The sequence below is a fragment of the Accipiter gentilis genome, chromosome Z (genome assembly GCF_929443795.1).
Source record: "Accipiter gentilis chromosome Z, bAccGen1.1, whole genome shotgun sequence".
Classification (NCBI taxonomy): Eukaryota; Metazoa; Chordata; class Aves; order Accipitriformes; family Accipitridae; genus Astur; species Astur gentilis.
In genome coordinates, this window is record NC_064919.1 from 61,936,749 (window position 1) to 61,964,579 (window position 27,831).

General features: G+C 37.9%; 1 protein-coding gene across 1 annotated transcript; it reads right to left on the reverse strand.

The window, feature by feature from the left end:
- Positions 1-687: 687 nt before the first annotated feature.
- Positions 688-27,831, reverse strand: WDR41 (WD repeat domain 41). The gene is made up of 13 exons (XM_049794432.1): positions 27,702-27,831; positions 23,665-23,780; positions 19,572-19,620; positions 17,605-17,736; positions 17,204-17,266; positions 16,530-16,641; positions 15,094-15,156; positions 13,752-13,862; positions 12,234-12,418; positions 9,103-9,224; positions 8,031-8,119; positions 6,216-6,349; positions 688-3,938 (listed from the first exon to the last, which is right to left on the reverse strand). Exons 1-13 carry the CDS (start codon positions 27,750-27,752, stop codon positions 3,786-3,788), a joined length of 1,380 nt encoding a protein of 459 aa, XP_049650389.1. The 5' UTR covers positions 27,753-27,831; the 3' UTR covers positions 688-3,785.

The following is a 27,831-nucleotide window of genomic DNA, read 5'->3' on the forward strand; positions in this document are numbered from 1 at the left end:
TCAGTTAATAAATACTAGCAGAACTGCTGATTTTTAACACTGTGCACTCCACACTGCAACACAAAAGCATCAAAGCCACAGCTGCAGTTGAAGCAGTCCACTCCTCTTTAAAAGGAAACTTCTCAACTGACACATACTCTTTACCTCCCCTATGCTTTACCAAGAACTGAACCCAGTAAACAGAAAAAAAACCCAACAAAATTAAGTTTAGATTGCTGTGGAAGAAAAGTGACAATGATTGTGGTTTACTGCAGGTACCTTACATAATGTGCCAACCTTTTTTGTATGTTTTGTACCAAGTTCTGAAACAAAAGGAAACATTCATAAAATGTATGTGCAGAGAAATGTATATAAGCTATATTTTTGTTAGAATTGTAATAGAACCTTACTTCTGTCATAGCTAAGGCAGGTTGCTGTGTATTAAAATGCTGCATTGTGTATATTTGAAGAATGGTGTTTCTGGTGAAGTATGTTTATTCATTCTTTCTTATTATCTATCGCAACACTCTTCAATGGATTTTTATTCAGATAAGTCAAACCTCTGCTTTTTTTTATACTGTAAACTGTTTGCTTTTACCATTCCTTTATTTAGAACTAGTGCTATCAGTGGTTGTATCTTAACTGTTCTGATGACTGAACACTCACTGTAGCTTGCATTAGAGAAAAAAATTTCACACGACTCAAAGCTTTGTCATCTTAATTTAATTTGTTAAATACAGCAACACTGTAAGACCACATCCATGTAAAACATTTCAATTCATTATTTTTGTCACACTTCTGTCACAAGGAAGAAAATGTGAATGGTGGAAGGAACCTAAGAAATAAAGTTCAGCCTCAGTTCTGGTTCACGAGTTAAGGTGTTAATGTGGAATCAGTATATTTGTTGCAAGATCCTGTGTTTCTTCCCACAGTCAGAGACGAAGCAAAAAAAGTAATTTGTGTAAAGATATGTCCTCTTTAATCATCATCTGCCAGCTGTCTCAGATCTCCTAAACTCTAACCTGTCCAGTTAACTAACAGCTGCTTGTTTCATGCTATTGCCAGTGCACACATATGTAAAACAGCCACCTCAGAATGATACAAGTAATAAGGGTAGATCTGATAAAGATATTTACTTTCATGATGTGAACATACAGAATTCTGCACTACTGTGAGGTGGAAAAAGCAATTTAAAAGGACATAAGGTAGAAGTAAAAATTCTCATCTGGTCACCCTAATTCTGCTCACTGCATTTCCCAGCAGCAAGTGACAAACTCTTAATTATTAGGAGTAGGCTAGTATAGCCTTACCGTGTTCACTGTTATGCTTAAAAGTTCATTTGTAAAACAAAGAACTCGATTTAAAGCTTTCAACTCAACCATCTTTGAAGGAAGAGACCCTTGGGAGATCTATTACCAAGGGAGTGTATCTGAGAACCATGCCACTTCTGATAGAAATATTTATACATGCATGTAGGACTTTTTAAGGCTGAATTACATCCCTGTAAAATGCACAGGGAGTTTTGTGACTAGAACTGTTCATTTAAACAGGTCTGTTTCTCTACCAGGTATTCACTTAAAAGCAGTCACATAAAAATGAAATAGTCATTCTCATGGTATAGGAAGAAGAGATAATAAAAAGATAATGGTCCTTCTCTCTAGTTGTAACTGATGGTAGCAGTAGCCTCTCCAAAACAACTAAGTTTTATAAGCTTTTGCTGTAAAGTTTTAGTAACAATGTGTAAACACACACTTTATACACAGCTAAACAGTTATTTCTCAATTGAAACAAGGGAAACGGAGCCAAAGAGAACCTGATCTCCCCAGCTTCTACTGGGGTAGCCAAAAATGCAACACTTGCTGATGAAGACAGGCTGAAACAGTGCAGACTGACAGGCAGAAAGGCTTAACATGCCTTCCTCCTCCAAGTTCAATACCATACACCCAAAGGTAAGTTATCATTAGCTGCAATGCAAACACTTTTCCTATGCTGGTCTATTGAATAGCTACACAGAGCAAAGAACATGCAGCTCAAGATTTAACACTGACTTAACCTTCCTGGATTGAAGGGAGAGGGTAATTTAACAACTCTCCATCTCTTCTGTGTTTTTCAAAGATGGCATTTTGAGCTCTACAATCAAATAAGATTAGTTGTATAAGTTGACTGAAGTGGGGAAAAAAATATAACTCAAAATTTTACTGTTCCTCTGCCCTGCCTTCCAGGGAAGATTATGGTCAGACTCAAGAGGCAAAGCTTGGCTTCTGTGTGGTAGGGGCAAGGCAAGTGCCCACAGGGGCTGGGGGAAGCAAGTCTAAAAGGCTCCTTGGTTTTTTCTAGGAAGCCTGGGCTTCCTCCTTTTGCTTCTGCTCTTGTCAGGATCTGTTTAGTCCTTTGTTTTAATAGCACTTAACTGGAGCCACTGGTTCTTAAATCTGGAATTACAGCCCTGTAGTACCCTGCACTGGAAACAGTTCTCTGATTCAAAGGGACTAGATGGCACTGAAAAGTTGCATGACACTTACTCCTAACTAAGTAATGGACTTTCTGAGTAGACCTGAGGACAGCAGCACCAGCTTCTATATGGCTTTATGACCACTAAGTTCCCAAACTCCCCGCTTTCCTAGCTCTCCTCTGTTGGAATGGTAACTTAGCACCCATTATCTTATCTTCCCTCCCACTTTCTTTGTATCAGTTCTGGGCTTAACATTGCCTTTTTTTTTTCCTTTTGGGTTTTTGTTGCTTTGGTTTGCAGTTTTTGTTTCAGTTTGGGGTTACTTTCCTACTCCTGTTTAGCTTGCAGATTACTGCTGCTATCTGCAGCTTGAAAAAGGCATTGTGTACTTAGAGGCTTCTTACTTTTAAACTCTAAAATACTATTTATCCTTACGAACTTGTGGCAGATTCCTCTGCAGTCAAACTTCAGCTAATAATTTAGTACTCATCTGACAGAAGTGTTTTGCTAGTATTGAAGACATGAACTGCTCCTGCTTAAGAAAGTATTTTACATCCTGAAAATCCATGGTAAGGCCAGTGCTTTTTATTAGATACAAATTAATTTGATGAATGCATTATGGAAAAGACTAAGCTAAACCAATCACACTTCATGCTAGACATGGTAATGGTGCTGTATAAACTCCAGTAGTGTAGGTTAACCCACAGTAAAACTGCAACTACTGCAAGCAAGGAGTATCTATATAACTTGTTTTGCCAAAAATTAAAACCTGACAGATCGGTGTTGCCTACTTTTCTTTCTTGCTCTTACCCTTAGTGCAGGATAGAATTTTTGCATTTGAAGTTACTATTTGAGAACTGTTTCTTTTGGGGTTTTTCGTAGATACATAAATCTGAGCCATCAGCAACTACGGTTTAGCTTCAAGAAACAAGTTACATAAAGCAGGAAGCCTCAGGGGTTTTTTCTGTGCCTTGTTTCTGCACGTAACACTGTGGAATGCCCCCAACTGCTTTAGTTATGATCTGTCTAAGGATTTTCACAGATCTTGATTTTGACATCCACCCATGATATTTTTAAACATTAGGAATAACATTAGAAACTATTTAATGAGTCAATCATTATCTTCAGCCTTTCAAGAGAACACCACTTCTGCTGACAAAGTAAGCCAAGTAAGTTTCAACGAGCAAAATTCTCTTTTGAGAAGAGTAGTAGCAACTAATAAAAAATCCAATATAATACATGACATTAAGCGTAAACCTTACTGGTTGTCCCATTCCCAGTAGCTCAGACTTTCCTTTACACTCACATTTAATACACATCCAGGTTACACATATGTAGCCTGTATGTGAGCAATTTAAAATTTGACCTGCAAATCACCATTTTGCGCCAATTTTTGAAACAGTGTTAAACTGCGGAGTCTAGATTCTCGTTCACCATCCTTCCACAAGATAACGAGGTGGTCAGCAGAGCATGTAGCCAGTCCCAGTTCACCAAAGTACAGGAACATCTGCAATGAAACAATTACTATTACCATGATGCTCACATGAGATTGTCAGCTTGCTTAAATATTCAGTGTACAGCTGGACTAAACAAATACATGTGTCTGAAATGGTTCTGCTTGAACATAGGTATGCAAAATTACAATGTATACCTTCTAGATGTATGAGATGTCATAAAATCCCTACATGAAAAGAACTCTTTAAAACAGCACTTCACACAGGAAGATCTCAGTTTAGAAAGAGCAGTAAAGCCTTACAGATAGGGAATCTAAGGTACAGAATATATTGAAGAAACTTGTTCTAAGTCAGCAGTAGAAGAGTGAGTGACTTGTGTGAACTCTGATCTCCTGATTTCTTAGGAACAGAAGCCACTGTTCTGTTCACTTGGGTACACTGTCCCCTTCCCACACAGCACCACAGGCTACCATCACCAGGCCTGGAAGGATCAAAGAGTAATCAGCATGTGCCTGGTCACACATAGGAAGCCAAATCAGCTAGAACTGCAACAAAGAAGAAAAGTACAGCAGCACTGAAGGGCTTATGCAAGAGCAATGGAGCTGACAAGCCATGTAGTCATTCCTGACTTCAGAGGCCTCCACAAGGCTGCCTAAAACTAGCCACTAATTGCAGTTCAACACAACAGCCAGTGGAAGCAGGTCACATGATGCCACTATGGCATGCTTGCAGTGTCCTGACTCTTCACCTTTTTGAAGGGATCTGCCCAGGGGAAGCATTCAGGCCAAAGACTGTGCTACAGCCAACCTGCTCTGCGAACAGCCACTTACTAGCTATGTGGGTCTGGCCAAGCCCACATCTTTGACCATCACATTTCATCACTACTCAATATTTCCAGCCTCAACTGCTCCAGTCTGCCCAGAGATTAAAAATCTAATTTTCCATACATAGAACATTGCCAGAAATCACATCCACCATCATCTCAGTTACTCCTTGGCTCTGCAGCATCCCAACGAAGCCCCTGCATATGCATCTCACCTTCTTTCCTGCGTCTCTTGCTGAATTACACACTATGTCCTCTTTCTCAGAGAGCAAATCTCCCTATGATAATAGGACCTCTTTCAACAGTTGTTCAGAAAGAAAGATAGTAGAGAGGGGCAGAAAGCCTTGCAGAAATCCCTGTAGCAGAAAGGTTCACCTTAGCTACTAGTGAAAAGCTTTCAGCTTTTGGCAGTAGCAGTTCTGAAATCCAGTCAGTCTCATGAATACCTGTGAGCAGAACTACTGCAGAACTATACCACTCCTCTCTACCTGCCCTTCCCCCTGCTCCTGTACCTGTGAGCAGAACTACTGCAGAACCATACCGCTCCCCTCTACCTGCCCTTCCCCCTGCTCCTGCCAAGAATGTGTATAAAGTCCACTGTAAGAAAGTGATTTGTTACTCCAACAGGTTTGTCAAATGCAAAAAGGTATGGAGGGAAAATGCCATTTAAAACAAAAACATATGCTATTAGGCCGACAGAAGCATGGAATGGTACCTGATTGTCGTGGTTTAACCCCATCCAGCAACTAAGCACCACGCAGCCACTCACTTATTCCCTCCCATCCAGTGGGATGGGGGAGAGAGTCGGGGAAAAAAAAAGGAGAACTCGTGGGTTGAGATAAGAACAGTTTTATAGAACAGAAAGGAAGAAACTAATAATGATAATAACAATAACCCCTCCCAACTTCTTATGCCCCTCCAGCCTTCTTGCTGGCTGGGCATGAGAAGCTGAAAATTCCTTGACTTAGTTAAACATTACTTAGCAACAACTGAAAACATCAGTTTTCATACTGAACCCAAAACACAGCACTATACCAGCTACTAGGAAGACAATTAACTCTATTCTAGCTGAAACCAGGACACTGATCTAAAATTAAGAGACCTCCTTAAGGCCCACAGCACAGGTGGCTAAGAAATTCCTGAATGTGTTGTTTTATATGAGCCCTTGTTTAGATTGTAAACTTAAGATGAAATCTGGAACAAACAGGTAGTTCCCAGCTCTGTTTTCAGTCTATAAGGAAACCCAATACCCCACCAGATTATCTGTAGCATGTATGTATATACATAAACACACAATCCTCCAGCATCAGTGAGTGTTTGAGTTCTTTAGAATATCAAGTCAGTATGTATTGTTGTTTTCACGCTGCACAAAATATATCACACAATCAGTACGTTCCCAGCCTCCAGAGCCAGACAGTCAAAAGTTACAACGGTTTAAGAAACACTGCCAAAATTACATTACTAAGTGAAATTCACTTTTTTCTTATTCTTACTAAAGCTGACCTACCTGCACAGCTGATGAATGACCAATCAAATCACCAACCAGCTCCAAGAAATACACAGGTGTATTCTCCTGCATCTTCTTTGCAGCTTGGTTTGCCTGCTTGTTTGCCCTTCCAAATCCCCACATGTTGAAAAACCCTGGAAAAAAAAAATAAATCTTTTATTTTGGCAAAAATCACAAACACAATTTATTTCCTCTAGCTAAAGAGAGAACTACAGGAGTGACTTGAAATCTAAAAGCAGGACAGTCTGCATGAAAAATGACAGAAGCATTGTACTGCACAGTATTTCTACATCTAGATTATTCATCCTGAGGGGAAGGAAACATAGCTACTTTCTCTTTTATCCTTACTAGAGGTAATTTAGCAAACATGTTGAATTACTCACCTGGATGAGACAATACACAGATTTAGCAAGAAATCCAAGGACTGCCTAAATGAACTATGAACAAATGTAGATGCAGCACAGTGATGTTTACCTTTGCTCTGTCCTCCTAAACTGTTACTTGTGCAAAGAGGAGAGAAATGAGGTGCCAGTCCCTGTGTGTCCCGCACTAAGGCATTAGAGTGCTGGCATACAGGTAACAAGCAAGTTTCTGAAGCTGAATTGCCTGGTTTTATACTGCCCACTGGCTTTCTCCTTCAGATTTAAAACTATCAGCCAAACTGGAGCATAAACATATTACTCCACGTGTTCCATTTAGATTGCAAGAAAATACATATCTGTGCCACAGCCTCCAGAAGAACTGTGTAATAATAGTGACAGAAGTAAGAAAGTGTGGTTCTGTACACAATGCAGTTCAGACTTTCTTCCTGACCTTTCCCTCAGCCTTGTCAGCACACAAAACAAGAATTATGCTAGACCATAGCCCTGGTGCAAGGGAGATAACTGGAGAGATGAACACCTACTCAGGGGATTCCTCAGAATAAAAACAGAGCAAGTCAGCAGCAGTCCACCTATCTCACTGTTGCATATGGTTTCTTTCAAATGTCCCCCATCATAGAAATTATAAATTTCCAATGTGAAACCAAATACTACTTGTCACAATAAGAAGCAGAACTGTGTAAATCAGCTGTCACTAGCAACACTGAAGACAGAACACTCCTGAAAAAAAGTGTTTCTAAATCAACCCAGCCTGCTTGCTGGTAGGGTGGTATGAGAAGCAGAAAAGGTCTTGACTCTTGTGTAAGCACTGCTTAGCAATAACTAAGACATCCCTGAATTATCAACACTGTTTCCAGCACAAATGCAAAACATAGCCCCATGCTAGCTACTATGAAGAAAATTAACTCTATCCCAGCCAAAACCAGCACACATCCAGAGGAAGCATGTAAGTGAGGTTAGATACAGCCTCAAAGTGAGTACCAATGTCATTCCAAGTTCAAGGAGGACATGTGGAAAACACATTTTTTGTGCCAGATGCTCATCTGCAAGCTTCTCTTTAGCTTTCTTCACAAGGTCCTGCAACTATTTACTCTTGCATGGTAGAGGATCCAGCACTATTCAGTACAAGAAGTGGATCAAGGTTTGTCAGGAGAGGTCGTAATTTTTGTTAAACCAGCTGACACAACTGTAAACTTTAAATAAGCTTTATGGCACAGAACCGCTTCAGCTGGACCTTCTAACTTCCCATATCAGATCTTGGAGGGCTCATATATCCATGTCTTCAATTTCCCTCCCACACCTGTTATCAGCTGGTTGAACACAAGACATTATCTCTTCTTACAAAGCCTGTAAACCTCTCTATCCCTATATAGTGAATACGGGGTTTCCCGTTATCCTTTTTAAATGTTCTTTTCACCCCCCAGTAATAGCAAACCTGTCGGAACTGGTTCAGCTGGCAGCTGCTGCTTTTCTCGCAGCTCCCAAATGCGCACACTGCCATCTTCTGAACAGGAGATCAGCTGCCTGTAAAAACATTGATAAGCAACGCTAGCATGGATATTTATCTGCACAAGTTACCTTGTGTTGCTTCCATAAAAGAGACAGCAAGTGCCTCAGGTTCTGCACGAGTTTGCTAGAACTCTCAAATGTAGCAGGAAATCCAGATGTTCCATGCAAAACAAGGTATATTTGTAGCAGGACAAACTGTAACAGACTTACAAGATAGGTGGGAAAAAACCCCATATTTTCAATCCCATTTTAAAAGCATACCACTCCATAAACACAAAAAATAGACTTTGCAAACACTGTTCCATTAACTGGCTTCTGTAAGCTTACTTTCATTAAGGAAAAACATATTTATGAAAAACATATATTTTCTTATGAAAAAAAGAAAGATACTCCTTTTCATTACATGTTTAGAACCGTACATGCACTTACAAGATCAAGGCCCTAATTTTTACCTTCTGACAGACTTTTGCTCTATTGAACAAGAGTATAAAGGGATCTAACAACACAACTATTAGATATATATATATGTAGCAAATTGTCCAACTTGGCTGTCAAAATAAGTTCCAGCTAGAAATTTAGCACTACTGAACAAGACTGGAAGTTACTATTTTTTGTTAAGACAGTTCAACAGTTACCAAAAATTTAGTGAAATATTTTCTGAATATGCCATAGGCCTTTGCTTTATAGAAGTAAAATGTCATTAAGTTATATTTTCACAACATAAACAAAAGTGCTTTATCAAGTCTGATTTTGAAAATAACCAAGATATTTTACTCTGAGCCTGTGCATCAAGCATACCAGATTACAGTTTCTTCACACTGAGTTACAATGATGCATTTTCAAAAACCAGATCAACAAGCTCTATCTAATAAAAGCAGATCAAACTAAAGATCAAGTCCCTGCCCTAGAAATTAGATGTAGCTTTGCAGACTGTCTCTAGCCACCCTTCAAGTTCTGCATTTCTTTACTGCGTTAACAAAATGTACCATGACTTGTACCTGTTTGGAAGCTTCTCAATGTGTAGTACAGAGGATTCGTGAGCGGTTCTCTGGCAGGCAATCACACGCTTCATTTGAAGATTATATACATATATGCCTTTCCCAACAGCAGCAAACACACACTGGAAAGAAAATTCAATGGAACAACTTACAGGAACAGATACTGAAGGATCACCCTGCATGGATTTCCAGCAGTACTATGATGTCATCTACCCCATATTATCTAGCTTGTTTCTGTTCTCATGTTACTGTTTTATCCCAAATATCTGGAATCAGCAAGTTACTAAAAAAATATGGATTTTTTTGGAGGAAATGAGAGATATCCTCCAATACTCTAAGCAGTTGTTTCATTTCTGTATTTTCATCCTGTACCTTACAGTCTAAGCAGAAACCAAGCATACCAACAATCAACACATTTCTGCAATTAAACATTTATGTTCTTACTCTAAAATAACATTCTGTGTTTTGACAAACTCTTGTTTTATCAAGAAAGACTGACAATACAGGAAGTTCTTTTGCATTTTTGCCTTTTTTTTTTAAATTTAACTGAAAGTGCGCAAAGGGGTCTCGCCCAAGAAATTGGGCTCTACTGAGTGTAGAAAAGGAACTCTCTCACAGAAAGGTATTACACAATACTGCAAAGGTGTGGAACCAATTTTGCATTCAGTGCTCTTCAGAAGATTGCAGGGATTCTGTCTCATAACCATCATGGCCCTAAGCAGCCACAAGCAGTTTAAAAATCATTGGACCTGGACCCTTTCATCACTTGTAATGATTTTAGAGAGGACAAACACACAATCGTGTGTACATACACACGATAAATATTTGGTACCTGAGAAGTGTAAAATGCTTCCATTCAGTACATATTTGGGTTTTTGAACATACCTTGTTTTGGTGATGGTATGCTGGATCTTCTCCCTGAATGGCCTGCTTCCATCTACACAGCCCAAACATTAATGTCTCATAAGCAGTTCACACTACACACTTTGTCAGCATTTTGTAAAACTGATAACCCAGCATCTTTGACTAAGATTTCCTATCTATATTCAACGGTGTTTTGACACTGTTCAAAACTTTGTCCAGGTTTTTGTCGGGTTTTGTTTCAGTTTTGGTTTGTTAGGCTTTTTCTTTTCTTATGCACACCTGTGATTGGAGTTCCCATAGCTCTGAAACTAAGCTCAGATAGCACTCTACCAAATCAAGGAAAAAACACTGAGCCCATTTTTATTATTTTCCTAGTTTTGTGCGAGGCTTAATCTGATGGCCTTCCACATCACTCTTCCACTCATGTATCTCAGCCTTTTCTCCCTTACAGTCTTCCACCCTGAGACAGGTCTTGAGTTTCATATAGTCTTACAGCTTTGCAGAAGATGCTTTTCACAGATCATACTTTCAAAAAAAAAAAACACCAAAAAAAAAAACAACAAAAAAACAAGCCCTGGCAAAACCCTGGTCATCTCAAACCATCCCAAAAATAACAAATGATGAAGCATAAAATTGTACACCTATCTTAACCAGCAAGTTAAAGACACACTCACACTTGTCAGGACAGCAGATGCACGCCTTAGCACTGTTTCCTAGTATTGCTGAACCTTTACCATCCCATTTGTTTCTGAATGACGTTTTGCCTACAAACTCGGTGTCAAACTAGACAACTGCATCTTCTCCAATTACCTAACTACCAAGCCTGTTGACAAAGTTTCTAACAGAGAAAACACCAATTATTTTTTTTTTTTTTTTTTTTTTTTTTTTAACATGAAGAACAGTGTTCTGCTTTTAGATAGCAGGTAACAAAGTAATTCATTAAAGGAATACATTTCTTTACCACTTTAAGTAGGAACTTTACAATACAGACAGCTCTGCCCTAAAAGCACCTCCTATTGCAGGACACACTGCTAGAACCACCTTTTCTTCCCACCATTCAGAAGTCTCACAACAAATAAAATTCTGCAACAATTCATTTAGTTCAATTCCATGAATGGAAGAAAGTCCTCAGCAGCCTCAGATTCAACATTCAGTGTTTTAACTACTTCTGAACTTCGCAGAATTCTTTTCCCCTCCCTTAAAACACATCTTGTATGGCTTTCAAGCAGGGAATCAAAATATTCTGAAGGCAAATTATAGAACTTCTCCTGAAGAGGACTAGCTTTTTGGTCCTTCTAGAACTAAGCAGCCGCAATAAAACCACTGGAAATCCTACCTTTCGGGACAACTACATTTCTTTCCCCCCACCCCAATGTTTCTCTCTCCAGTGTTTTAGGAATGCTCTTTTCAGAAACAGTAAAATGCATCAGGTGACTACCTGGCCCTCAGCCTACACTCAGGCTTCTCCACAGATTTTATTTTGTTATAGCTCATCTCTCTGAAACAATTTCCAGGAATACCTTTCTTAATCATTCCCCAGCAATGGGCCTACAGACCCCAGAACAAAAATCTCACTGTATCCCAACCATGAAACAAACATCTTTTCTTTTGCCACTAACAGTTGGTAACATTTCACAAAAGTAAGTAACAGCCTGAGGATTTTTAGTGTTTCCTGAACAATAACTGGGTTCTGTCTGAGTATTCCGACCAAGAACTCTCAGATTATCTCCAAAGCACAATTATACCAGACTGGATTTTGGACCTGTATATGTGCTCTTTACAATTGAGTATAGCCCATCTGTACAGAAGCAGCAATATTTATTTACTACTAAGCACAGACATATGTCTATTCTTTAATTCACTTCATAATACCCACAGCTATAACTGTTCAAGAGGCACATTATCGTGGAAACTGCATTTCCAGAACTAGGGAATATGAAAGACGTATGCCATCAAAACACACACCTCCTGTTTATTTTTCTCTAGTGGTACTGTAAACAACTAATAAATCTTTATAAGTCAAAAACAAATGCTGTTGTGACAGTCCATTATGTTAGTTCCCATACCTTCGGTCTATTACAACCTTCAGTTAGCTCAGTGACCAAAATTTTACATGAAAATTGTTGACTGTGTAACAGTAGCTGTGCAAATTTTCAAGCAGCCTCTCATATTAAAACAAGCTAACTGAAAACACAAAACACTTGGCCTTCTGTGAAAAGGTCATGCTAGCTCACTTTAAGTAGTTTACTCTGTTTAAAGCTTTTTACCTCCTCATCAGATGTTAAATGTTGAACTGAAGTTTCATTTGGGCTTTGGGATAACTTTATTTCCGGCTGTACATCTGGATGGACAGACGAATCCCAGAAGTTGCACTCAGATGCCTGCTTTGTCCAGTCAAGTGCATCCCAAACTATTAACTCACCCACATGAGAACCAGTCACAAAAGTCAAGTCTAGAGGGTGAAAAAAAAAAGACAACCAACCCCACACAGAAATCACATGATATAAAAAACCCACTTCACACAAAGTTACAGCCCTAGAAAGTTAGGAGATCCCATTTATGAGTGAAACTATGTAGAATGTGCAGTACATAACCAACTGCATAAAAACCTCTCCCTTTGAGTAAGTGCTCATTTGATTACCTAGCATAGGTCAGATGAGCAAAAGGAGATGAGCTCTCTCTTGTAAAATTAAAACTCGGAAGGAGAATGCTCACCAGCCACAGTGCACGGTACAGTATAGCAAAGGCAAGGAATACCACCAAAAGTATGTACAAGTATTTGGAGTTCATTTGTTGCCTACGTACAAAACTGTTCTATTCCCTGGACAAGTAGGTATATTAGCACCCCTCAGAGACAGCAAAGTATGTCTTTGCCATAAGCAGAAATACTGATCACAAATTAAATGGATGAGTTAATGGCAAGACTGAAGTAGCTGCTCATGCATTTGTTAATCACACGTGGAAAGGAACTGCTTCAACAATACTTAATACAGGTAGCATATTGTCTTTTTAAGCCAAATGTTGCTTCATCTTCATAATAAAAAAGGAGAAAAATAATGGCAACAGGAAGCCCCAGAAACAACTATCATAGAATCCAAGTTTTCTTCTTTCCAGCTTCTTGTTACCTCTGTACCATAACCCCTTTGCGTCAATCAGGCTGACGCAAATAAGCCCATGGACAAATACGCGCTCCCTATCACACCAGTAATAACTCGTCCTGGGCTCTGGGGATGCTCTATAAAGAGAGTCAGGGAAGAACAAAGTAGAAGGGGTTGATACCTGCAGCAGAGAAGACAGAATTTCAGGTAATAGCTCAGTATTGCCCTAATAAGCAGCAGAGATTGCATCATCTTCCAGAGCCTCTAAATAATGGGTCTACATGCAGGCCCACATCTGCACACCCAGAACCTGCAGTTACCTTGGGACTACAACTGCAAAGGATGTGGCACTGTATATTCCATTTTAAGAATCAGAAGGAACAAGAAAAAAATACCATTTTAAACTTTCCCAACACAAGGAAAATCCAGAGTTCCATCCCCATCAATGACATTGCCTCTTTTGTGCCTTTTGTATATCGTAACCTGCCTGGTTTCATTTCACTGTTAAATCAATAAATAAAGCCATTATATTTTCACATTTCACTCCCTTTCCAGCTACACAGGAAGGCACATCTACTAGTTATTAAGTTTCACTCCAGTTAGAAGTTTGATCCCAATAAAAACTCCATAGCTGAAATATCCCACTGGTAGCTAACAAAATTAGTAACATTATAAAATGACTCTTACCATTGACACTGACTAATGACAAAATGTTATCCTGGTGGTCAACAAGGCGTTTTACTTCAAGGACATTCCAACCTTCAGACCCATCATCAGAAGTAATCAACCTAAAAATTACTTCAAAGATAGAGACAGAAATTGTCTAAATAAACTTTATCATTCAGAATAAAATGTAGCTATGCTTAAGTAAAACATATCATTTTTGGAAAGACACAAACTAAAACATATTAAGTGAGACAGTACAAGATGTGCAAAGCCACTTATGACCAGTCATAACACCAAAAAAATGGGAATAAAACATTTCAGTGTTATTATTAAGGCCGCTTACTACAGCGGCTATAGGATAAAACATTCCAGCCTAGTAACTCTGAAATTGAGAGAATCAGTCAACATCAGAAGCTGCAAAAAGCCAAAGTGAAAAGTATTAGAGATCTTTGTGGATAAGTAAACTAAAAGCAAAACATCTTTCTTAAGGGCTCATCTGACTGAAAACTGTTATTCAAAAGGATGCAATATTCTCTAGTAAGGCAATCAAGATCACCAGGAATTAAGACTTTATTTTAATCAGTCTTGGATTTTTTTTTTATGATCTCTCAAGAGCACTACAAAAGAACTGTGGGAAGTTCAGATGGAAGTTTACATTGCACACCAATGTCTAAATCCGAGATGATTTTTAATTTGCTCCTGATTCTTTGATCAGAATATCAGATTGCTATTTTTCAGTTAAGTTTTTAATCATATTGAGCAAAGTCTGTTTTGCTGATTCAGTGTTCTACTTTTTCTCTTCAATTTTTTTCCATATTTTGAAATTTCAGTAATTTTATAAAACAGTCTTACTTAAGACTCTCCACCAGCAGCTAGCCAATGATTTACAGTTTGCATACATAGAAAACCCTGTGTCCAAGTGAGCAACAGCAACCATCACATTGTCTCTTTATAGCTTTGGACAGGATAACGAGATCAGCAATATCTCACACTGCTGATCTTGGGATAAGGAGGCTCTAGAGAAGCCTAGTATCTGACAGTTCAGATAATGAGTTCCAGATCTTCTCCAGAAGGACAAATTTAGATCACCACAATCAGATCTGGACAGGTGGCAATAACTGTAATAACAATAACAAAGAATACAGAAAAGTTTTGTCATGCAGATCTCAACAAAATTTCCTGAATGAGATTAGTATTGTCTGCCTCCTTGTCAAATAACGGAAAAAGGAAGAAGGTTACTAATCACACCCTAATACCATTTATTTTTCCTATACAATTCCAGCAGCATGCTCTTTACACATATCTCAGATAAGCAGCTGTTACAGAGGAACATCAACATTCAACAGAAATGCAACATACTTACTTAGCTCTTTACCGACAGCTGCTGCAACACAATTTTTAGGCAATTCAACCAAAGCACTGATACCTTTGAAAAAAATACAGAAGGTAAGGGAGAAAAGGATATTCATTGGCCACAAGAAAACACAGCAAACTCAATTCCTTTATTAATAAATTTCTTCATAATCTTCCTTCCACTTAAAAGTTATTATTAAAATAAAAGCATATTACCAGAACTGAAAGTTAAATGGCCTTGGAAGTGAACAGATTACCTCAGATGGAGGTAGAGTCAGGAGTTTTTGTCCTGAATCCAGCAGAATTATGAACATCAAACTTGAGGTGAAGCTGAGAGTCAGTAATCTTTTCATTTTAAATACAGTTAAGATGTTTCTGTCTTAATGCTGGCCAATATTACAGACACTGGGGTAATTACTGAGACTCTAAACATATGCAGTACCAAAGTTATTAGACACTGATACTACCACAGCACACATGATACTAGAATATTGTGCAGAGCCAGCTGAAGAGAACAGGGTACAAGATAAAATGTCCAGCTTCCTGTTACTCTGCCTTCCTCCTGCACAGAATTCCCCCAGTCTGTGCTGCCACACCATTAAAAGAAAATTCCCCAAGGAATAAGCAATCTGTCTCTTTCCCCACAAAGGAAGCAGGGGATTAGGAGGAAAGGGAGGGCCCATGCTGCACATCACATTGACCCCTAGTACAAAAATTTCAATAGCACCTCATGCTAAGCACTACACCACCACTTCCAACTAGCATTTGGCATGATATTTTGTACTGGACCAAAAGAAGTATTAATACCCTCAAAGATTCAGAAGGTTTTGCCTACCACTACTCCATTCTGTGACAAAAATAAGGAAAATATTGGTTCCAACTTTGAATCTGATTCACAGCTTTGTACGTATCTTTGTAAAGTATGGCAATAACGTCACAATTTTCTTCACATGGACAGATGATATATAAGCTTACTAATAGAAAACCATGACTGACATTAAGTTCTGATTACATTTACTGTATTTCTATCAAAACCTGCATTTTCTACATCAAAAGTACTGATAATAATAAAAAGAAATCTTTACTGCTCTACTACTACAAAGCTTTACTTAGGACTAATAAAACTCCTGCTTGTTCCCAGAGAAAGCCAGACAAAGGATCCACATTAGAACAAACACATATAAACCAGCATCCAAGGTCCAGCCCTGTAAGTCCAAGCTAATGTACAGGTACTGAGATTTCACATATTCCAAAATTCACACAGCACAGGAGATTAAAAGCAGTCTTAATTCTAAATAGATTCTGACATTAAAAAAAAAAAAAGTGTCTCTAATACATGATGTTATCATTGGAATTAAAGAGAATTTGCCAAGTTGGTTTTGCATCATTATACAGATCCATTTTACTGACACTTTAACAGTTATAATGAGTCATTTACATTTTTACCTGCATCAGTAAGATGACTGGTCTTACACAAGAGATCTAATTTTCGGTTCCAAACACATAGATCACTCCCTCCAGACAACCATACATCCAGTCTTTGAAGAACCGTCAAACACTGCAGAACAAAAATCAGATATATGTCCCCTGCAAAACTTCTACAGGGAATTTCTCAGTGAAATGATCATGAGCTTTAACTAAAGTTGTAAGTACTACAAAATACAGTATTAAGGTGTCACTACCCTGAGAAATATAGATTTAATTACACACTATATGTTACATTTTTCCATCAACAATGCAAAAAACTGATTTTTCAGTGATTTTTTTCTATTATTAACATTCAAGAACTAGTTTGACTGACGGTTGCCTTTTCCAACACAGTAACAAAACTAAGCCATAAAATTACCTTTGTTCTACATCCTTTCAAAAAAAAAAAAAAAAAAAAAACAAAAAAACAAAAAAAACCCAAAAAACTACCAAACCCTGAGATTTTGAGATTTTAAGAGTTCCAAGACCAAATTAAGATTGTGCCCACTTCTCAGCCACTCATTATGTACCTGTTCCTAAACCAAACACTGCTGTTCATTTTAACACACCTGCCCATATGGCCCATGAGCCATACATAATAGATTCTCATATACAACAAAACAACAGACATCCTTAGGGTTTCATCAGCTTACCTTTACAGTGGAATGGAAACATGACACTTTCTGAACTTGTCTGCCACTAGTGCAGTCCCAAACCTGACTTAATTCATTAAGGAAACTGAAAGGTTTTTATATATTATAAATGTAACTGCTGTGTTTGTAACTAAATGACAGATTGGGAAATAGGTATGCAGAGACTCAAGTCTTATTGGCCAAAAAGACTTATTAATAAAGGTCTGTTATGGATTCATTTTTGTAGCAAGGATTGCATCTACTTCTGAGCAACAACTAGCACAATCATAGTGTAATCCAATTATACCTACTGGATCAACCAATAAATTTAAACAACCTGCAGCCTTCTCAATGGTACCTTTAAAAGTAACAACCAACAAAAAGCCCATAGAAATTTGAATCCTTTCCAGAGCTAAGGATACAATAACTGTTCTATCAGCTGATGCTGTTAAAACCAAATGTTTTTTTTCTTCAGAAGCATCTGACGAAGAAAATGGTGCTATAGCTGTAATTTTGTGTGTGTGTCCGTGAAGTTCAAAAAGTTTTTCTCCAGTCTGAAAAATAAAAACATGGAAAACTTAAGGTAAAATTTGGAAAATGCCTACTATAGCATATGACATAGGTACCAAATTACTTTTGAAAGCAAGATTTTCTAAAAGTCTAAAAATCTCCCTTTCTAAAGTAATTTATGGATTTACTTCTTACTATCTTCAATACTGTTCAATACTCGGAATTAAATAACCTCTTAAGTGTAAAGTTGTAGTATATAATATAAATTACTCTAAGAGTAAAAAAAAAACAACTAACCTCTAAGAACCATTAAAAACTAAGTTCTCATTTCATTTTAATGCAAATATTGGCCATTCACCCTTTTTAACAGATACTACAGTAATTCAGATTTGTTGACAAACCCTCTCTTTAAAAAGTAATCTTTTTTATTTTAATTATTAGAAAAACTTGACCCATCTTTATGGCAAACACAGTACTGCCAATTTCCTGACAGCTTTATTTAGTATGTACATTATCAATAGCTTCAATGTGGTGGTTTAGGTAGGGCAGAAGCAGCTGCAGTTATTTAGTTAGATGGCAAAACCCTACAAACAAACATGCAGAACTGGCATTTTAAACATGCCATTAAAATATAGGGTGCTTATAACTAAGTTTCTTTACACTTGTGGCTTAAGTTTTTAAATTAAAACTACAAATTATTTGCTTTACAACACCATAATAAAAATCCTACAGAAGTAGAAAATGGAACTCAGTTCCTAAGCTGGGTATCTAAATGAGGTTCACATTCACGGACTGCTCAGAACACTGAGTATATACAGTCACATACATGGTTCTGAATATTCAAAACACCATTTCCTTTTCCAAATCATAGAATTATAAAAGGCCTTCAACAACAGCAAAGCACTAACTGGAACTGCTCAAAAGAGAGGAAAATTTTCCAGTTCCCCCTTCTGTCTTTTAAAATTACACCATCATAAGTATCACATCAATTTTTCAGAAGGTTTCTAAAAAGTTAAGAGTCTGAGATTTCTTTCTTCCTTAATTGGAATGTTTGATACTCACAGTTTAGACATCACAGTATGTGTCCCTTTTAGACTTCCTACTGAACAACCTAACTTGTATACTAGCCCTCCTTAACACAGGTCTAAAGTGCATCCCTCCTCTATAATTCTGTCAATGATATGGAGACAGACAGCAGAAGAGCAGAACAGTGGGTATCACACAGAACACTATTTCCATGATAAAACTAATGTCTTAGTAAGGTTTTCAAAAGTTATAAGATTTTTATCACAGCAAGCAATTAAGTGTTCCTGCACTGCATAACATGTTTAACTTCTGCTGACTCTGCTGTCTTTCCAATACAGTTTTGTGTTAGCTCTCCATTTAGTCTAACCAGTTATACCACAAAAAGATATTGCTAACAGAGCCACTGAAATGTACTTAAAACTTAAGTATATATATATACATCTTGGCAGGATTGGCACCTTGCTACATATTTGTTGAGTTACTAGTCAACACTTCAGTGTTTATAGCAAACGCTGAATGTATTTTAGAAGAAGAATTAAAGCCACACGTTCATATACACGTCTGCTTTTCACATTACCATTTCATCTCAAATCTGTCTAAAATCACTATGTTTTCCCAAAACATTCTAACTTTTAAAACTTACTGTTCTCTTGGGTTCATACAACTTTTACTTCCCTAGCTCTCCTTTGTAAACTAAGATTTGACAGACCCCCTCCACTTACGTATTTCCAAACAGTAGCTCTGCAACAATTCTTACTTACTTTGCTTTTTTGCTACTAGGCATTGCTAACTCCTCTCCCCAGCTTCTATCCTCTCCAGAGCACACAAGCTAGGTCCCCAAAAAAGAGCTAACCTGAGCATTCCACAGAAATATGATTCCATCATCTCCTGCAGATGCAAACCTGAAAAAAAAAAAAAAAAAAGAAAGAAAAAAGCTGTGAAAACTTCAATATAGCATAATGTAATGGAAAAGCAGTAAAAAGTAATGTAAGAACAATATTTACAAGATATATCAGACTCTGGCTTTAAAGAATAAACAGGTATTCATAAATCCCAATTACAGTTTATAAACTGAAGTCAGTACATTTAAATAGGTGTTTATCAACATATACTTAATATAAGAACAAGGCTTAAGAATTCCAATACAAGTTATTATAAATAGAATCCCACATTACAGAACCAATTCTCTTGTTTAAAAAATATGAGATCTTACACACCAAATAACAGCAAATTCTAAAACCAAATACTATTAGTCAGAGCCAACTGACTGCAAGACATCTAACAAGTTAGAAACCGCTCGTCTGAGTTCAGCCCAGGAGTAGAGGCACGCAGTACTTATCATGATACTTTACACTGTGGCTTAAAAGAACTCCCCAAGGGAGTGCATTTAAGGTAGTAAATTTGACTTCTAAAAATCCAGCTGGAAGGTATACCATATAAGGAAAACACAGGTTCATATTAGCATGTTAATCTCATATTAACAAAGTCTGACGTAAATTCAACCTTCTTCCCTATGCTATAGTGAATATCTAACCATCTGCCTACATTTGCACCTTATCACCACCAGAGCTACGGTGTAGCTGGAGCACACATCCCAGCTACCCCAGCAAAGGCATACTATGAGCTGAGAAAGCCTAGAACAGAAGCAAGACCTTCCATAGAAAATTGAATTCAGTTGTTATTTGCAAATATACTTGCCTTCTGATTTTTAACTGTTGTTTTAAGCCTTCACCAAGGGCTAAACAATTAATATTTAGAGAACTAAGATTTGTACTATGTGCAAGAAAGTCATGAAGAAGAGAGGTTACATCACTTCTGAACTTTTTTTTGTTACCAGCAGTGAATGGTTTCATTAACTATAGACATGTCCTTTCTTTTAGACTCCACAGTTACAATCTGTGAAACTTGCTAACAGAGTAAATTTTCAGGCATAAAGCCACAGGGGTTTTTCGCCACCCTCTTTCTTCCACATACCCTCCTGGTTCGTTCTATTATAGTGTAAAAAAAACCCTGTAAGCTGTACTTTCTTTATAGCTTTCATTATTTTATATCCAATTTAAAAAGATTAGAACAAGAAACAACCTTCCATGCATACCTCTGATAACATTAATTTCTTACCTTTTGTTGCCTTTTAGCTCTATTGTACCCTGTTTTGTCACAATGTCAAGAACTTAAAAGAGCAATACTCTCACAATTCAGCAATAACCCTTTAAATTCTAGTTTCTTTTTTGAGTAATACTGGAGCTGTGTGCCACTTGAACAAAATTCTGGGAAGAAAACTGGTGTTTGAAAGAAGGCATGAGAGTAATTCATCAACACAGAAGTTTCAATAGAGTGCTGCTTTGTGTATTTTACTCCTCATCTTCTAACTAGGATTTCTGTTTAAATATAAAGGTATATTGTAGAGTCAGTTACCCTACAGTTATGTTCTGTTCACCAAAGTGAAGATTCATGGGTCACCTGATTCTTTTCCAGTCATGATCACCATCATCTATAACCTTGTCTGTTTCCTGAAGGAGCAAGAAATGGTCAAATGAGCAACAAAAAAACCCTATTCTTAAAATGCGTTATGAACTCTGTTTAGTTTAATGTATCAAATGCTAGAGTATTACATGTAATTTTATCTCAGTCCATTTTTTGGAAGACTTTTGCTGTGCCTTAGCCTTCTTTAGTGATCTTCTAATCAATACGACCCTTACTTCATGTTCAAAAAGTACAAGAGAAAAGGAGGGGAAAAAAACAAAAAAAACAGCTTTCTGTTACATTTATACAGGATTTATTTAGTATCTTCAAAAACCAATCTGAGAAAATTTTCCACTCACTGGTTTTAGCTGAGCCACTGAGAAAACAAGAAAATCCTTCTGCAAAATTCTCAATAAGATGATATTATCTAAAGACCTGAAGCGTGAAACCTGGCTTACAATAGTTGACAAAAAGCACACAATGGAATAGCTACAGAAACTAAGTAAAAGCATTTCAGAAGCTGAGTAACAATACTAATTTTACTGAAAAGAATCAAGTGAAAAATATTACCAGCTGTTTAACAATCCAGAAACTACCATATTCTTGATAAATAAAACCTCTGAATTACTGTCCAGTGAAGCGACTCTATTAAACTCCTCAAACTCTCAGATTATTAACCAGCTATATAACTTACACCTTATCCAAATGCTATTTTATAACTTGTCTTCATGCGGTCATCCAGGCTTTAGTTTTACACTGATTACCATTAGTTTAGCTTCAATAATCTACCTGCCACCATACAATGAAGCCCCAAATGGTAAAAAATTTCTTTGTATGAGACAGTGCAAGCAATCTTAAGACTATTCTGGTATTTCTACAAAGACCAATTACATTTATTGAGTATGTGTTTTGGAAAATATGTACTCTGAGGAAAGGTTATTTTAATAACTTGTCTGGGGAAAAAAAGGACTGGAAAAAAGGCAGAAGATTCTTCTATTTTTATATGAATCTTCTGGTGGATTACTACAATGTAGAAAAATAAATTTTATGGTAATGCATGTAACTTTTTTGATATATATATTTATGACATTACGAATGAAAACTGGCAAGCTAAAAATTCTTCATGGAGTCTTCTGTGTAATTTATTTTTTTCTTTACACAAAATTATTAGAAAATAAGATTCTGCAGGCATCCAAATTTTGAAGATACCACCTGCCCAATCATGAGGAAGGACAGAACTTTCCTTCACAAAACACCTGCAAGGATATAAACCAAACTCTTACCCATGTTAACTACGTAGTGTTTTGATGAATATATTAGAAATCCCCTTCTGTGCCTAATCCATAAAAGATACAGATTACTACAGCTCCTTAACAGAGAGGCTCTTGCCTATTACTAACGTTCTTAGTTCTAAAGGTTTTCTATTTAATTGTCCACATCAGCCAAGAGTCACTACACTTATTATTGACTAAAGGCTTCAGAACCTTCCTTTTAAGGCAGATAAATATTTCCTCTCTTGCAGAATTAAGTTAAATTAGAGAACACAGCAAGGCTAATTTAGACAATGCTAGGACAGAAACCAGGTCATAATGTAAAACTAGTATAATTCATTCTCTCAGTCACACTTCCAAAGTGACAGTGGGAACTAAGAACAGAAAAGATAAAGATTATCAAGGAATATACAAAAAAAGTGCACAAAGTAAAAAATTGGACAAGAGAAACAAAGGAACTGTCAGGTTTCAAAGAAGTACAGCAAGTTGAACAAGATCAAATTGGAGGAGATACATAACACAGAGATTAGGCATATGTTGAATTTTACTAAGTAGTCATTCTGAATAAAGTGGTGAAAATTTCAAATTTTGAGAACTTCAGAAAAAAGTTCATTAACTGAAGCTCAAGTGAACTAAGCACTAAAAGTATCAGAAGAAAGTGTAACAAAAGATTGGAAAGAAAGGAACAGCAACATTCAATATTGTTAAGAATGTCATGTTCAGTTGCTACAGTGTATCTGTAGGAGTCTACTACATTCTTTTATAGAACCAAAAGGTGAAATAACAGCTGTCCTCAATTAAAAAACATAAAACATATACATTCACTCAGAACAGAAGCAGATACTACTGCATATTGTCCTGAGAGAAAGTGTGTGTTTGCATGCACAGAACATTCCACCCAGGAACAGCCTGAAAAAGAAGGGCTGAATTAGCTAAAGGCATTTCTTTCAAACAAATGAATCTGTACCAAGAAACATAACTCCACCACCATTATTTTCTCATGAAAGTATAACTTACATGAGAAGCCAAAAAATGTAGTAACATACAAAGAAAAGGGAGTGTTCACCCCTTGCCTTTTTTAACTCCAGGCTTTTCCTGCCCTCCCCCACCAAAAATAAAAAGACAGGATTAAAAATATTACTACATTTTCATAAATATTCTCTAAAGTACTGCCAAGGATGCTGTGAAACAATTTGAAATGCAATTTCATACCTGCAATCATCTATTTGCACTAGAAATCGTACTATATCCTGGTGACCTTTCAACACAAGGAGCTCTGTGTAAGGATTCTGTATTTGTTCTTCACCAATTGTCTGTACAGATGATTTCTAAAATTCATAAAAAAAGAATAAAATTTATATTGTACTGACATAATTATTTTCATCAGGTCTTTGCAATGTCTAACAATCTACATATAGACTCATGTGTGCATGTATAGTTGTACTTGAAGTTAAATTAAGTTTCTGAAATATTATTTTGCTTTAATGAAAATCATTACAAAAAAATCATTTCTTATTATTTCAAGTAAATATCTTTCTATAGCATTTACTTTATAATATAGCATTTTCTGTTTAACAAAAACACTTTGTACTGCTTTAATCACTGATACACCAAGATGAAAACCCACCAGTTTAGTCATGAGCCGCCATGTGGAGCCAGCTTCATGACTCAATTCACTATACATTCAGTTTTTCATTAAATTACACCTCTTCCAAGAGGTCTGAGAACCTCTCATATCTTTCATCTACCATTCAATTTTAAAATCCTATATAAAGATGACATATTTAAAATAAATAAGAATAAATGCTGTTCTGTTGCGTAATATATAAATCATCCATTGGGACTCACAAAAGCAAACCACTTAAAAAAACATAGAGAATGATTAATCATTTTATAGAACAGCATCTGCAATTACCCCCAACTAGACTATTAATTAAAAGAACAATCAATCACTCAGAGCAAGCTGATCACCAGGCAGGGTCAATAAAATATCATATAGGACTGCGGTATCATCAGTTTGCTTCAATAGAAGACAACTTTTTTTGTATACAAGGTCTTCCATATTCTGGAACAACTTGCTATTAGACATTATTAAAAAAAAAAAATCTAAATAGCTCAGTAGTAACGCAGTGACAGCACTCTCCTCCTTCTAGATTTATTTTACATGACAGTCAACATCATCTTACTTTCAGGACTATCTCTTCTTTGAGGACTTCAACAGAACCTACACTGTAAAATTGTAATTACTGAACACTGTACAACATGCAGTGCGCATGACAGGTAATCCTACGTGAAAGACAAACATATGATCCTCAGAAACTTCAACAGTTTCTTGCAGGAATAATAAATTATTTTCTATTACTTTGGTATTGGTACTATGATACTATTCTTCAGAAATTAAGAATGGCTAAGTTAATAAATAGGGAAAGAAATATGTGTTTATTTTTAAAATTAAGATGTTGTCAAAATGCTAGTTCTTGTGATTTTATCTTGGTTTCGTGCTATCTGATGCATTTCATGAAGCAACTGTTCCTCATTTTATGCAATTATGTGAGAATAGCAGTTCCCATTTAAAGTAACGCAAGCAGAGTCTGCATGGTTATAAAGAAAAGTTAGATAAACATGGAAACTTGGAGTTCAGCTATCAAAAGCTAATCAAAACATTCCTTTAAAAAAATTGAGTCTTCCAAAAATCCTAAGAAAATCTCAGCATCACTCGATGACATTAGCAATACTGTAATTCAGGAGATTTCCATTTTTATTTACCAATAGACACATACATTCACAAAACAATTGTAACACTGCTTTGAAAAAGTCAGAATCTGTAACATTAACATCCCAACTCTACATTCTGTTGTTGGCACCTATTCAGTACAAAATAGTGGTACTTCTTTTGAACAATGTGTCTTATCTTATTTTTTCTTAATTCTAAGAACACCTGTGAATATTGAAAGGTACAGTGCTGATGAAGTACTATAGATAACAACAAAATAATAGTTTTCCCCCCAGTACTGTCATACAACAAGCTATGCTATCTTGAGATCTTCATTAATATTTACCTAAGTGTTGAGTTACATGTGCATTCTTCCTCTGATGAAATACATTTTGATATAAGCTATTAATTGAACTCTCTTGTAAGAACACCACGGCTTTAGAAGAGAAAGTTAGACACTGATGCTAATGGAATCCACTCCCAACTTGCATGTCTTTATGCAGGACCTGTAAGCATCACTACAATAATCAGTGAAAACACCACAACATTCATCTCTGCTTCAGAACTTCCTGTGATTTGAATTTAAAAGTGGGATTTTCAAAAGCAATTCACCAAAATATGGATACAAGAGTATATAGACATACTTATGTATGTATCATGGTGCATGATAAATTAGTTTATATGGACCATGATGCTACTGCAGTTAGACTGCTCCCATTACCACAGCCAACCTGCTTATGACATACACTATGGCCACCAGTTGAAGAGATTCAGGAGCTTAAGTCTGAATGATTTTCAATTGCATAGTAAAAAAAGAAATGGGTAAGGAGAAATTTATATTTCATTACTTTAGGACAGCTTTGCCAGAGGCTTTCTCTATTCTCCCAGTGCAACGTCACTCTTAATACACTGGCCTCTTCGTGACTGGCTGAAGCCATAGCACATGAAACAAACGCTCTAAGTCCATAGCCCACACACTGCTATGCGCCTCCTTATCTATTTAAGATTACAGAGAGAATTAATGGTTATGAAGAAGATCTTTAAATGAAACAGTATTACATAATGTAGGGGGAAAAAAAGAACAAAAAGCATTTAGGCACTAACCCTTGTCAATATTTGTTATTCAGTTTTTCCACAGAGAAGCAAAATGATAGCCATCATTCAGCAAACCAGTGGTAGCAATGGGAACAGAAGTCCTGTGGACTGGGTTTAACCAAGCTACGAATGGCAGAATGGAAGAACTGGACCACACCTTGACTCATGCTCATGCTTAATTAAATCACAGCATAACTAAACCATAGCCAGAGTTTAAACTTTGGAGAGGGACACAACACCAACGTCATTTTCTAGCACACCTTAGAAAGCTGTTGCATACTTCCTGTCCTTCTTTTAAAAACAACTGCACACAAAGCTGCTAAATACGACTGCAATACAACCAACGCTTTGACTGATGACACAGGTCAGAGGCATTCCCAAACATCGTCATTCCAAATGGGTACAGACCCAAATTTCCAACAAAGTAACTACTGGCATTTGAAATCAACCATGATATTGTCATGACTTGCTCACGTACAGCAGCTGAGAAATAATTACTTCCTCATAGTTGCCTAGATTACAAAAGCACTAAGTGTAAGGAGCCCGGTAACAGTGTTAATTGACTCTTGTTAAGACCAGGCTGAGAACTTCAGCAGACTCTTAGGGACAAGAAAATCCCAATAAACTGTCCCTCAAATCCAGTAAAACTCGTTCTGAGCAAGGCAACAGGAAGGATGTCAGTGTTCAGTGCACTGCACAGGCCTGGTTTATTTTACGGATGAGAAACTAAGACGAAATGCTAGAAAACTACTACAAACTACAACTAGGCCACATTCACGACCTAAAATTTGCATTATCGACCGGGGAGTCCCGAGGGCAGGACTCCATACGCTTGCAAGCTATGCAACACAACCCCCACTTGCCCAGGACGCGCAGAGCAGGAGGAAGCCGGGACGCTCCTGACAGGGACGGGTCCCAAGCCCTTCAGCTCCTGGCCAACCTCAGCCTGGGGGTTTTGACGTTTGCTTTTACGTGTGGGGTTTTTTTTCACCTCTCCTCTTTCTCTTCAACGAAGCTTGTAACCCTTTCTAACAGCCGGAAAGTCTCACAGGCTGCCAGCTAGCCCTGCAGGCCCCTCGCTCCGGAGAGCCCAGCGGAGGGCCCAGTCGCGCTGCCAGGGGACAGCAGACCCGCCCCGCCCCGCCGGAAAGGCCTGGCCCAGCACCCCCCTTCCTCACAGCGCTCCCCCCCAGGACTACAGCTGCCCAGGTCCCTCCACCGGCGCCGTGCCCCCCCCCCCCCGCTCTCCTCCCCGGCCCGGCCCGGCCCGCCCGGCTGGCGGCTCCTGTCTGAGGGGACAACGCTCCCCTCCCCTCCTCCCCTGCCAACGGCCCGAGCGCTCCTCCTGGCCCCGCCTCCCGCCGCGAGCTGCTCTGCCCCCTGCCTCCCGCCGCGAGCTGCTCTGCCCCCTGCCTCCCGCCACGCCCGCCCGCCGCCTTACCTCCGCCAGGCCCTGCGGCTCCCGGCCGCCGCCGATCAGCCACCGCAGCATCGGGAGCGGCACCGGCCTCCCCACCGCCGAGCGGCTCGCTACAGCAGCGGGGCGGCTCGACGGGATGACTGTGGGCTGT

What these genes read in the sequence shown, in the direction of transcription:
- WDR41 (XM_049794432.1), bottom strand. Translation starts at nt 27,752, where the DNA reads ATGCTGCGGTGGCTGATCGGCGGCGGCCGGGAGCCGCAGGGCCTGGCG. An exon ending in CAGCTGATAGAACAGTTATT is followed by an intron (nt 17,267 to 17,604) that starts GTATCCTTAGCT and finishes GAATTAAGTCAG; the next exon opens with GTTTGGGACTGCACTAGTGG. An exon ending in ATTGAGAAGCTTCCAAACAG is followed by an intron (nt 8,120 to 9,102) that starts GTACAAGTCATG and finishes ATGTTTTTACAG; the next exon opens with GCAGCTGATCTCCTGTTCAG.